Source organism: Bubalus bubalis, chromosome 10 (genome assembly GCF_019923935.1).
Source record: "Bubalus bubalis isolate 160015118507 breed Murrah chromosome 10, NDDB_SH_1, whole genome shotgun sequence".
Taxonomy (NCBI): domain Eukaryota; kingdom Metazoa; phylum Chordata; class Mammalia; order Artiodactyla; family Bovidae; genus Bubalus; species Bubalus bubalis.
Window position 1 is genome coordinate 88,910,771 of NC_059166.1, and position 13,163 is coordinate 88,923,933.

The 13,163-nt window shown below is 43.8% G+C and overlaps 1 protein-coding gene across 10 annotated transcripts in view; it reads right to left on the reverse strand.

Moving 5' to 3' along the window:
• The window catches only part of SENP6 (SUMO specific peptidase 6), a 130,967-nt gene extending 119,748 nt beyond the window's left edge, over positions 1-11,219 (reverse strand). For 4 of the 10 annotated variants that reach the window (XM_044924502.2, XM_025294864.3, XM_025294862.3 and 1 more), the window contains exon 1: positions 10,522-11,213. Coding sequence is in view for 8 of the 10 variants with exons in the window: in XM_025294864.3 (XP_025150649.3) it covers positions 10,522-10,573 (52 nt within the window). In the remaining 2 variants the exon portion in view is untranslated. Of the gene's footprint in view, positions 1-10,521 lie in introns of all 10 variants that reach the window. The other 6 variants (XM_044924501.2, XM_025294861.3, XM_025294860.3 and 3 more) reach the window with 3 other exon arrangements.
• Between the last annotated feature and the right edge of the window lie 1,944 nt (positions 11,220-13,163).

The window sequence follows — 13,163 nt, forward strand, 5'->3', positions numbered from 1 at the left end:
ACGACACTACCCTTACAGCAGAAAGTGAAGAAGAACTAAAGAGCCTCCTGATGAAAGTGAGAGAGGAGAGTGAAAAAGTTGGCTTAAAACAACAGTCAAAAAATGAAGATCATGGCATCCAATCCCATTACTTCATGGCAAACAGATGGTGAAGCAACGGAAACAGTGAAGACTTTATGTTCTTGGGCTCCAAAATCACTGCGGATGGTGACGGCAGCATGAAATGAAAACACACTTGCTCCTTGGAAGAAAAACTATGACCAACCTAGACAGCATATTAAAAAGCAGAGACATTACTTTGCCAACAAAGGTCCATCTAGTCAAAGTTGTGGTTTTTCCAGTAGTCATGTATGGATGTTAGAGTTGGACCATAAAGGTGAGTGCCACAGAATTGATGCTTATGAACTGTGATGTTGGAGAAGACTCGAGAGTCCCTTGGACTGTGAGGAAATCCAACCAGTCCATCCTAAAGGAAATCAGTCCTGAATATTCACTGGAAGGACTAATGCTGAAGCTGCAACTCCAATACTTTGGCCACCTGATGCGAAAAACTGACTCACTGGAAAAGACCCTGATGCTGGGGAAGATTGAAGACAGGAGGAGAAGGGGACAACAGAGGGTAATATGGTTGGATGGGATCACTGACTCGATGGACATGAGTTTGATCAAGCTTCGTGAGTTGGTGATGGACAGGAAAGCCTGGCATGTTGCAGTCCGTGGGGTCACAGGGTCGGATATGACCGAGTGACTGAACTGAACTGATTTATGTTGCTATTTATATCTTTGAGAAAAATTACAAATGTGTGCTGTATTTTTTTCTGTCTTCCTTTAGCTTCCTAATCTGTCTAGAAATTAGAAACTTTTGGATCTCAAAAGAACTGTAGTTCTCAAGTTCAAGAAACAATATGACTCTGTTGAAAGTATTTAAACTACAACAAGAACAAAACACCAAAGAGGTATGCGAGAGGAAAAATGGCTGCAAATTCTTTTCCACTGTTCCTGATGAATGATGTTCCCCTCCCCTTGAATCTGAGCTGGCTCTGTGGCTTTCTGGCCAATCAAATGTGACAGAAGTGACATTGTAATTTCTGAAGTTGGGCCTTAAGACATCTGTGGCTTTGGCTTTTGCCCTTGTAGAGAGATCTAATTGAATCAATAAATGTTAAGTCCCCATAATTCCCTATTATTTTTTCCTTCTCTTGTCCAGCCCCCCTGCCCCTAAAGGTTAAATAGGTAAGAAGAATGGGAAAGCAAAGGGATAAAGAAGGAAAGGAGGGAAGAAAGAAGGAAAGGAATGCTGAAGGAGTTTAAGGCTCTAGCACAGGTTCCAGGCTCCAGTTCTGCTGATGCCCTAACTTGCTCTAGATCATATAACCCCTCTAGACCTCCTGACCTCCTCAAATTGTCAACATACTTTTGTAATGGCAACATTACAATATATTACAATATACAATGTTTTTGTATTAACATTACAGTATAATAACAACTAATTAATAGAAGTCTAGATGTAGAATACATAACTTCATTCTCTTTTCCTCTCTCACTAGTCACTCTAGAATATCAAGAACCATCAGCTAACATACCTAGGGAAAGAAAGGTAGTGAAAAGTGAAAGTGAAAGAAAGTAAAAACTAGAATTCAAATAAGAGAGAAGGCAAGCATTAAAAACAGAAAAGCAAGAAAAGTTTTTCTCTTTTCTACCTGCTAAGAAAATAAATATAATACCAACTTATACATAGTATTTGGAATTACATGCTTGGAATTGTTCTAAGAGTTTACTATATATTAACATGTTTAATCTTCAGGGCAACCTTATGAAGTAACTGCAGTTATTATCCTTGTTTTACAGATATGAAAACACAAAGGTTAAATTACCTATCCAAGATCGCAGTGCCAGTAAGTATAGAGCTATAGAAGATGAATCCTAGCATTCTGGCTTTTGACTTCATGTTCTCAATGCATCTCTTATGAAAACTGCTTCCATTTCATGTGAGGTTCTACTCGACTGTTTCATGTGAGTACATGAAATCAAGTGATAAGTAGAATTTATCAAGTCAACTGGAATGCAACTACGAAATATACAGGCTAAAGCACTAAATAAGGAATGACACCATGGTATAGTTTCTAACAGTAGCACAATCAAAAGAGAAAGGAGTGGGGCTAAAACGAAGAACTTTGCGGTGTGACCCCCTGAGCAGGCCAACACTGAAGACCTTGCTCACAACAATGTGAGCGTGCTAAGTCCCTTCAGTCATGTCCAACTCTCTGCAACCCCATGGGCTGTAGCCCGCCAGGCTCCTCTGTCCATAGGATTATCCAAACAAGAATACTGGAGTGGGGAGCCATCTTCTCCAGGGGAACTTATTGACACAGGGACTAAATCAGTGTCTCTTATTTCTCCTGCACTGGCAGGCAGGTTCTTGACCACTATCACAATTTCAGTTCAATTCAGTTGCTCAGTCATGTCCGACTCTTTGCAACCCCATGAACCGCAGCACACCAGGCCTCCCTGTCCATCACCAACTCCCAGAGTCCGCCCAAACCCATGTCCACTGAGTCGGTGATGCCATCCAGTCATCTCATCCTCTGTCATCCCCTTCCCCTCCTGTCCCCAATCCCTCCCAGGATCAGGGTCTTTTCCAATGAGTCACTTCTTCGCATCAGGTGGCTAAAGTATTGGTGTTTCAGCTTCAACATCAGTCCTTCCAATGAACACCCAGGACTGAGCTCCTTTAGGATGGACTGGTTGGATCTCCTTGCAGTCCAAGGGACTCTCAAGAGTCTTCTCCAGCACCACAGTTAAAAAGCATCAATTCTTCGGTGCTCAGCTTTCTTTATGGTCCAACTCTCACCTCCATACATACTGGAAAAACCATAGCTTTGACTAGACAGACCTTTGTCGGCAAAATAATGTCTCTGTTTTTGAATACGCTCTCTAGGTTGATCATAGCTTTTCTTCCAAGGAGCAAGCATCTTTTAATTTCATATTGCAGTCACCATCTGCAGTGATTTTGGAGCCCAAGAAAATAAAGTCTCTCACTACTTCCATTGTTTCCCCATCTATTTGCCATGAAACAAGACTGGATGCCATGATCTTCATTTTTTGAATGTTGAGTTTTAAACCAGCTTTTTCACTCTCCTCATTCACTTTCATCAAGAGGCTCTTCTGTTTCTCTTCACTTTCTCCTACAAGGGTGCTGTCATCTGCATATTTGAGGTTACTGATATTTCTTCCAGCAATCTCCATTCCAGCTTGTGCTTCATCCAGCCTAGCATTCGCATGATATATTCTGCATATAGGTTAAATAATAATCAGGGTGATAACATATAGCTTGACGTACTCTTTTCCCAATTTGGAACCAGTCTGTTGTTTCATGTCTGGTTCTAATGATTGCTTCTTGACCTCCACACAGATTTCTTAGCAGGCAGGTTAAGGTGGTCTGGTATTCTCACCTCTTGAAGAATTTTGCAGTTTGTTGTGATCCACACAAAGGTTTTGGTGTAGTCAATAAAGCAAAAGCAGACTTTTTTTTTTCTGGAATTCTCTTGCTTTTTCGATGATCCAACAAATATTGGCAATTTGATCTCCTGTTCCTCTGCCTTTTCTAAATCCAGCTTGAACATCTGGAAGTTCTCGGTTCATGTACTATTGAAGCCTGGCTTGGAGAATTTGGAGCATTACTTTGCTACCATGTGAGATGAGTGCAACTGTGCGATAGTCTGAACATTTTTGGCGTTGCCCTTCTTTGGGACTGGAATGAAAACTGATCTTTTCCAGTCCTGTGGCTACTGCTGAGTTTTCCAAATTTGCTGGCATACTGAATACATCACTTTCACAGCATCATCTTCCAGGACTTGAAATAGCTCTACTGGAATTCCATCACCTCCACTAGCTTTGTTTGAAGTGATGCTTCCTAAGGCCCACTTGACTTCACACTCCAGGATGTCTGACTCTAGGTGAGTGATCACACCATCATGGTTATCTGGATCATGAAGATCTTTTTTGTAGAGCTCTTCTATGTATTCTTGCCACCTCTTAATATCTTCCTCTTCTGTCAGGTCCATACCGTTTAAGTCTTTTATTGTGCCCATCTGTGCATGAAATGTTCCCTTTTCTGATTTTCTTGAAAAGATCTCTTAGTCCTTCCCATTCTGTTGTTTTCCTCTATTTCTTTGCATTGATCACTGAGGAAGGCTTTTTTCTCTCTCCTTGCTATTTTTTGAACTCTGCATTCAAATGGGTATATCTTTCTTTTTCTTCTTTGCTTTTTGCTTCTCTTCTTTTCTCAGCTATTTGTAAGGCCTTGGCAGACAACCATTTTGCCTTTTTGCATTTCTTTTTCTTGTAGATGGTTTTGATCACTGCCTCCTGTACAAGGTCATGAACCTCCATAGTTTTTCAGGCACTCTGTCTATTAGATCTAACCCTTTGAATCTATTTGTCACCTTCACTGTATAATCATAAGGGATCTGATTTAGGTCATACCTGAATGGTCTAGTGGTTTTTCCCTACTGTCTTCAATTTAAGCCTGAATTTTGCAATAAGCACCACCTGGAAAGCCCCTATTCATATTCATGGAATGACAATCATTTAGGAGAAATGGTACTTTAGTTCAGGAGATGTGATGAAGTATTTACTATCCCCCATAAAAATGACAAACGGATTGGATTCTGAACTTGACTTGTATGTAAAAATAAAGTATAATTAAGGGAAAATGAAAAACACTTTTCATTTGGAAACATAAGCAGTTTTGCTGGATAGAGGACAACACGGCAGTAGCTCAGACCAATCTCTTCAACTAGTAGACAAAGTCCACAAAGGGAGAGGGGCCCAGAATGAAAACAAAGTAGTAAATACACACAGACACACACACATATGAAAGGGGAAGGATAAAAAAATGGGAAAAAATATTGGTTAGGCAGTTAGTTTGTAGAAGAAAAAAGATAAAGGGAAAGAAAGCTATTATAGGATGAACAAGAGCACCATAAAAAAAAAAAGAAACAAATGAGAGGAGTTAGACTTTCCAGAGGTTCCACAGGTGAGAAAAGGAGAATATCAAAAGAGAAGAGAAGGAGCTAACTAGCAGCACCTTTTGTCCTATACCACAAGTCTCCTAACTGACCTCCCTGACCTTCTTCTGCCCCTCCCCAGAGCATTCTACAAGCGGTAGACCTTGACCTTTTTTTTGAAACAAACCTGAGGATGTTAACCCCAGTCTCCTCTTGTAACACTCTCCTTACTACCACCATACGGTCCTCTCAGTTCCCTAAACAAATCAGGTTTCCTCTATTGCATTCGCCCTGATTAGAAAGCGCTCTCTCCACCTTTCCTTCTCCTAGTCACCCTCCAAACTGCCCTCAGTTCACTTCAGTCCCTTAGTCGTGTCCGACACTTTGCGACCCCATGAATGCAGCACCCCAGGCCTCCCTGTCCATCACCATCTCCTGGAGTTCACTCAGACTCACGTCCATCGAGTCAGTGATGCCATCCAGCCATCTCATCCTCTGTCGTCCCCTTCTCCTCCTGCCCCCAATCCCTCCCAGCATCAGAGTCCTTTCCAATGAGTCAACTCTTCACATGAGGTGGCCAAAAGTACTGGAGTTTCAGCTTTAGCATCATTCCTTCCAAAGAACACCCAGGGCTGATCTCCTTCAGAATGGACTGGTTGGATCTCCTTGCAGGCCAAGGGACTCTCAAGAGTCTTCTCCAACACCACAGTTCAAAAGCATCAATTCTTCGGCACTCAGCCTTCTTCACAGTCCAACTCTCACATCCATACATGACCACAGGAAAAACCATAGCCTTGACTAGACAGATCTTTGTTGGCAAAATAATGTCTCTGCTTTTGAATATGCTATCTAGGTTGGTCATAACTTTCCTTCCAAGGAGTAAGCGTCTTTTAATTTCATGGCTGCAGTCACCATCTGCAGTGATTTTGGAGCCCCCAAAAATAAAGTCTGCCACTGTTTCCACTGTTTCCCCTTCTATTTCCCATGAAGTGATGGGACCGGATGCCATGATCTTCGTTTTCTGAATGTTGAGTTTTAAGCCAATTTTTTCACTCTTCTCTTTCACCTTCATAAAGAGGTTTTTTAGTTCCTCTTCACTTTCTGCCATAAGGGTGGTGTCATCTGCATATCTGAGGTTAGTGATATTTCTCCCGGCAATCTTGATTCCAGCTTGTGCTCCCTCCAGCCCAGCGTTTCTTATGATGTACTCTGGATATAAGTTACATAAGCAGGGTGACAATATACAGCCTTGACGTACTCCTTTTCCTATTTGGAACCAGTCTGTTGTTCCATGTCTAGTTCTAACTATTGCTTCCTGACCCGCATATAGGTTTCTCAAGAGGCAGGTCAGGTGATCTGGTATTCCCATCTCTTTCAGAATTTTCCACAGTTTATTGTGATCCACACAGTCAAAGGCTTTGGCATAGTCAATAAAGCAGAAATAGATGCTTTTCTGGAACTCTCTTTCTTTTTCCATGATCCAGTGGATGTTGGCAATTTGATCTCTGGTTCCTCTGCCTTTTCTAAAACCAGCTTGAACATCTGGAAGTTCACGGTTCACGTACTGCTGAAGCCTGGCTTGGAGAATTTTGAGCATTACTTTACTAGCATGTGAGATGAGTGCAATTGTGTGGTAGTTTGAGCATTCTTTGGCCTTGCCTTTCTTTGGGACTGGAATGAAAACTGACCTTTTCCAGTCCTCTGGCCACTGCTGAGTTTTCCAAATTTGCTGGCATACTGAGTGCAGCACTTTCACAGCATCATCTTCCAGGATTTGAAATAGCTCCACTGGAATTCCATCACCTCCACTAGCTTTGTTCGTAGTTAGATCAAATTCTCATAATTATAAATAATCCCCATTTGTTGTACTTGACGTCTGTAATTTTACACTTACAAGTATGATTATTTGATTACTGACTCTCTTCACCGGACTGGAAACTCCACCAGGAAATCCCCCCTGCCTCCACTCTGCCTCTCAGCACAGTACCTACAACATTATAGTTGCTCATTAAGTATCTAATGAATGAATGAACAAAAGAAACCTCCCAAACTATCACAAGAGGGAAAGGGGCAGAAGACAACCTTAAGTGAACAGAAGAGAAAGGAACAAATCAAAGAGGGGGAAGAAAAAAATTCAGTACAAATGGCCTAATTCAATTCACACCATTTCAGTGTGATACTATACTGACAAAATAAAACACAATAGTAACCAGTAGCTCTCTTTTTCCCTAGTGAAGGTAGGAAAAGAATTGGAATTAGTATTTTACTTCACAGTTTATAAGAATGTAAAGCAGTATTTGGAACACGGACGACAAACCAGCATCTCAAACTTAAGATGACGAAAGCAGAGCTATGAGCTTCTCATTCCTCTACTCCATCTCAATAAATGGAGTCCCCCACCCCCACAAAAACCTCAAACCAAAACCCTAGGAGTCATCTCTGATTCCTGCTTTTCTCTGATCCTCAATATGCAATGCATTAAGAAGTTCTCCAACAGATCTTCCATCTATCCACTCCTCTTTCCTGATGGCCACTGCCACCATCCTAAACCAAGCCTGTCTGTTTTTCAGTCTGCTACAATATTCTCCTAACTAATGGCTCTGCTTTTACTGTTACTCTGCTCTAATTTACTCCAGGTGCAAAGTGATTTTTTAAAAAAGATAAATTGTATCATTAACTCCATTGCCCCAAACTCTTCAATGATTTCCTACTTTTCAGAATCAAATAAAAATTCATGAACTTTCATGATCTGCTCTCATATCTGTAGTACTGTGTTCTGTACTTATTACATTTCAGCCATAATGATCTTTTTTTAAACAAATGAAATCCTATATCATCTTGGAACCTTTACAGGCATCGTCGTCTCTGCCATACTCGAGTCTCACAGTTATTACCTTAACACACGTGTGACCTCCTCAGGAAGGCCTTTCATGACCTTAACACAATGGAAAATGGCTTTTTCTATGTATTTCTTAAATAGCCTTTAATACACTATCATCTTCTTGTTTATTTCATTAACAACAAATACAGATGCTCCAGGTGCAAGAAATACGATGGTGAAAAGAAAAAGTTATTGCTTTAATGGAGCTTGTATTTTTATAGGACTAAAAAACATGAAGACAAATTTATCATGTGAAAAGTGCTACCACGAAAAATAAAACAGAGGAATACCATGTTTGTACATGTGAGTGTGGCAGCATGACATTTTAAGTAGGCTGTCAGGTCTGAGCAGATCTAAATAAAGAAGGAAACTATGCAAAAAAAAAAAAAAAAGCGGTAAGATTGTTCTAAATGGATTAATTTTTAATTATAAAAAGTCCCTCCTACTAAAATATAAGTCCTATGAAGGAAAGGACCCTATCTAACTTATGCACTGCTGTCTTTACTTTGGGAAAGTGCCTAGCACAGAGTAGGCTGATATAAATATTTGATGAGTGAATATTTGGCAAGTTATATTGAAGTATCTCATCACTAAAAGCATAAAGAACCAAAAGAATTAAATATAAAAAAATATAAGTAGTCCTAAATATTATTCCACTTATTTAGTAGTACTAAATATCAGCCCCTTATGCTCATATTCTAAATAAGGCACCATTCACTTGCTTATGCAAATGCTGAAAAAGAAGTGATGAAATTCAGTTTCTTCCACTACAGGAATTCATAGACCCTTAAGTTAGAATAAGCTAAAACCAAAAGAAGGCAATGGGAGCCCAGTCCAGTACTCTTGCCTGGAAAATCCCATGGGCAGAGGAGCCTGGTAGGCTGCAGTCCATGGGGTGGCTAAGAGTTGGAAACGACTGAGAGACTTCACTTTCACTTTTCACTTTCATGCATTGGAGAAGGAAATGGCAACACACTCCAGTGTTCTTGCCTGGAGAATCCCAGGGACAGGGGAGCCTGGTGGGCTGCCATCTATGGGGTTGCACAGAGTGGAACACGACTGAAGTGACTTAGCAGCAACAGCTTTAAATTTACCTCAGCCCTGTATCTGTTGGCCTTATTTATGCTCCTTCCACCCTCCCAATGTTCATCACATAGCACCACCTGTACACAAGCTGCACCACTCTCAGCCTCTGACAGGTAACAATCAGCCCAAATGAGAATGGAGGTAGAATGGAAGAAATATGAAGTGAAGCCAGAAAACTCACAAGCTTTCCACATCTTCTTACTACAAATCTCATATAAAACTCTCATCATTTTTAAATAAAGGCTGGTTTGCCTAACAAGGTAAAAAAAATTTTTTTTGTTCTGCTATACTTTAAGGAAGAAGAATTAAGAATATTAATATTTCTTTTCCCACTCACTTCTACTGGTCTCTATTTGTTCACTGGACTGAGTACCTACTGTGTTCCAGGCACTGTTCCCAATGCAGTTAAGAAAACTGTAAACACGGCATAAGCATCCTTTGACAGCCTCTTACAGGACTTTGTACCATAGTGAAGTTGTACTATCTTAATTCAGAATGTTTCCAATTATTTTTAAAGTATTGCCTATATCCCATGTGAAATTCATCTTTGCAAAATCATCCAGAAGAGTTAATCCTTTTTTTTTTAAACAATCACTGCACAGCAGACAGGCCTGCTCTCCCGAACTGATTAATAAACCCAATTACCAGCATAAACAGTGAATCCACAGTCAAATTAAGCAATGAACATTACAGTGCCTGATCCACAACTACAACGAATTTAGCTGTATTGGGGGATCTTTTTACTTGGCCAAAGAGCCAATACTGTTACCCATTACCACCACCTCCAACAATAACATGTAGCTTTTCTTAACATTGGCTTAGTCTACCTACAACAAATGTTTAACTTTTTCCTCACAAGTGAATAAAAATGGAATCACTCGAGCTTTGTCTGTTAGCTTGGGTGACGACCCCCAAATTGATATTGTGTATCTTGTTCTCTTTTCCCAGATAACTTCCTAAAATATGTTCAGTCAAACACATTTCTTAGGGCCAGGCCTAATCTGAATGCTGGCTGCAAAAGGAAGCCTGAAGCTCTGCGAAACAGAAAGGCCCGCGGGGCGGGGGGCAGGGGGGCGTTACAACAAGCTCCAGAAAACTACGTCTCCCCTCCCAAAGTGGTCTGGCCCCCGATTTCACCCAACATTTTAGCAACTTGAAACTCTGCACAAACACCAAACAAGAGCCGAGCGCAGTCGGCTCTCATCCCCAGGCCTGCATAGAGAAAGCAAAAAAAATGTCAAAAAAAAAAGACACGCGTGCAGTCTCAGAGGACGCCCAGAAACTCCGGCTCGCGGCCGGTCCACCGCCGCCCCCTCACAGCCTCCCGGCTCCCGGCCGAGCCCCTCGCCGGGGCGGACTCGAACCCGGCGCCCCCGCAGCACCTTCCCTCCCAGCCATCGCCCCGGAGCCCCCGCCCGCCCCCCCCGGTCCTCCACCGCCCCCCAAACCCACCAGGCGCCCGCCACCGAAGATCCGGGAATCAGGGGCCCACATTTTCCTGTCTCTGCCCACCCCCAACCCCCACAAGGGCAGGAATAGACGTACCTTCCAGAAAAGTAATCTCCCCGGCGCTGCCGTCGCTCTTGCCAGCCGCCATCTTCCTCCTCCCACGCCGCCGCCGCCGCCGCCTTAATCCATGGCCCACACCGCCGCCGCCGCCGCCGCCGCGTTCGCCAGGATGAGGGGCCGCGCCGCAGGAGGGTAGCCGCCGCAGGGTTGCGGGCCTAGGACTCGGCCGTGAGGCGGGCGACGCTGCCTCGTCCAGACGGGCCTACACAAAAGCAGCCGGCTCCCGGGGCCTATCCGCGGGCGGGCGGCGAGGCACGCAGCCCGGGCTGACTCAGGCCCCGCCGGGCGAACGCGAGCGGCGACGGCGGCGTCGGCGCTTCCCGGGCCCGGTGCCTCTCGGCCCGCGACTACCCATCCACCACCCGCCTAGGCCGCCCTTGAAGCTTCCCCCAGCCGCGGGCCCGCAGGAAGAGGGGATCAGAAGACGAGCACACAAATAGGCTTCCCTCGGTCCCGGGCCGTAAAATGGCCGCACCCGCCGCGCCGGAGCGGCGAGGTCTCCGCGCCCCACAGGCGCCCCCCGGGGCCCTCCGCTCCCTGTGCCGCCGCCGCCGCTACGGCCGTCCGCCCACCCCGCCCAGGCGCGAATGCATCAGCCGAGGCCTCTGCGACTGTCCATGTGGACAGGGGTGGGTCTCAGCTGCCACCGCCTCGCGTCCGTCGCCACAGCAGCTCCAGCCGCCGCCGCCGCTCCTCCCCCACGGGCGCTGCTGCTGCTGCCGCCCGGCTCCCGCCCCCGCCCCGCCGCAGCCACCACCGCCGCCGCCGCCCCCAGCGCGGCTCCCCCTCGGGAGCCCGGGCTCTCGCGCGGGCGGAGAGGCTGCGGCGCCGCGCAGAGCCCCGCCGCGTGGCGCCGGCCGCCCGGCCCTCGGTGGCGAGGGCCCAGCGCGGCGCCGGCTCGGCCCACACACGCCGGGTCTGGGTCACTGGCGGGCCGGGCCGGCGCTGCATTCGGCCTCCGTGGCAGCACGGTGGCCTGAGAAGGACTCTGAGTTCATTCCTTTGAGGAGGCCTTCGGGCCAACTGGAGAGAAAAGGTCGAGTGAGGTAGTGCGATCACACGTGTGCAGAGTGATTTGTGGCCTTCTTCATTTTTAAAAAAATGTTTTTCATCAGGGAAGTTGCTACAGTACCCTTTGGGTGACAGTGTAAATTTTTTTTAAAAAATCGTGTCTTTTTGTGTACCTGAAACTTCAAAAGCCGTCCCGCTGCCTTACCAGTCACTCAGGCCTTGTGACTACAGGTGACTGTGTCATGTTCGTTTTTCTTTTTTTTTTTAATTAAAGAAATGTCATGTTCACTAATGAATATTTGGAAAATACAGAAAAGGAAAGAAGTTAGGCATAGTCCCACCACGAAACTCACGACTCCTTTTGGTGTGTAGTCTAACAATCGAACATTTTTCTTAAATCCCTCACTGCCTTCCCTGGAAAAAAAAAACAAAAACACAAATGTATGCTGTATATCCATGAAAATTCAACAGCAACTAAAATGATACAGGAAAACTATGAGTCAATCAAGGAATGAACTATTTTAATTGCCCTAAGGCCAAGGTATAAATCAAAAAACTTTGCTTAAAACTTCTTTTAAAGTCTTTTCTTAAGATGAACTAATAACCTTTCCTGACTTAGTGATATAATGAATATGTTATCATTTGCTATTTTTGTTGCTTGAGGAGACGGAATGGTAGTTGTGATGGTCTATGGCAAAGAGTGTGTCAATAACAGTCTCCTGCTCAGGCTGGTAGATCATAGCCACATGCGGGTGACTGGACTCATCTGTACAGATTCTAAAATGAACTTTTGGAAAGAATTTTTGAGTTTAAAACCCATACATGCGTTGAAAATGGAAGAAGGTGCCAGAAGTCTTGGAATATGTATGGCCTCTGAAAGCAGGAAAAGGCAAGGAAACTAATTCTTCCCTAGAGCTTCCAGGGAGCAAAGCTGACATCTGGATTTCAGCCCAATGAGACAGATGTTGGACCTCTGACCCTACAAAACTGTAAGATAATAAATTTCTAAATTGCCAAATTAATGATAGTTTATTACAGCAGCTGTGGAAAACTAATACCCATGAAATGAGTAAGAAGGTGCAGTTACAGAAAAGATGTCTTTTAAGCAATCTAAGTTAGGATCTTTCAAAGTCCACTATTTTATTTTTAAGTAGTGTGAATTTCAGTTTATTTCTTCGGTATTCCTTGATTCCAGTTTTAAAAGAGAAATACCGATTAAACCAATGGGTCTCAAACTTCAGCGTGCATCAAAATCACCTGAAAAGGCTTGTTAAAACAGATTGCTCTGCCCCTCCCCTGTAGTTTCTGAGTCACTGGGTCTGGAGTGGGCCTTAGATTTGCATTTTTAACAAGTTCACTGGTGATGCAGAGGCTGCTGATCAGGGGACCCACAATGTGAAACCCTCTAGATTAACTGTCTCTAGATTCCTTTCCAGTTCAGTTATTCTTACTCTATGAGTCTGCAATTTACTAATACAAGTGAAATTATCAGTTTCCATATTCAGGTATAAAATTAAAGATATTTTCAGAAATCACTGTTCTTCCATATAAATATGATCAACTAAGAATTGATGGTATCATGTATCCCTTTATCCAGGATTCAGGGC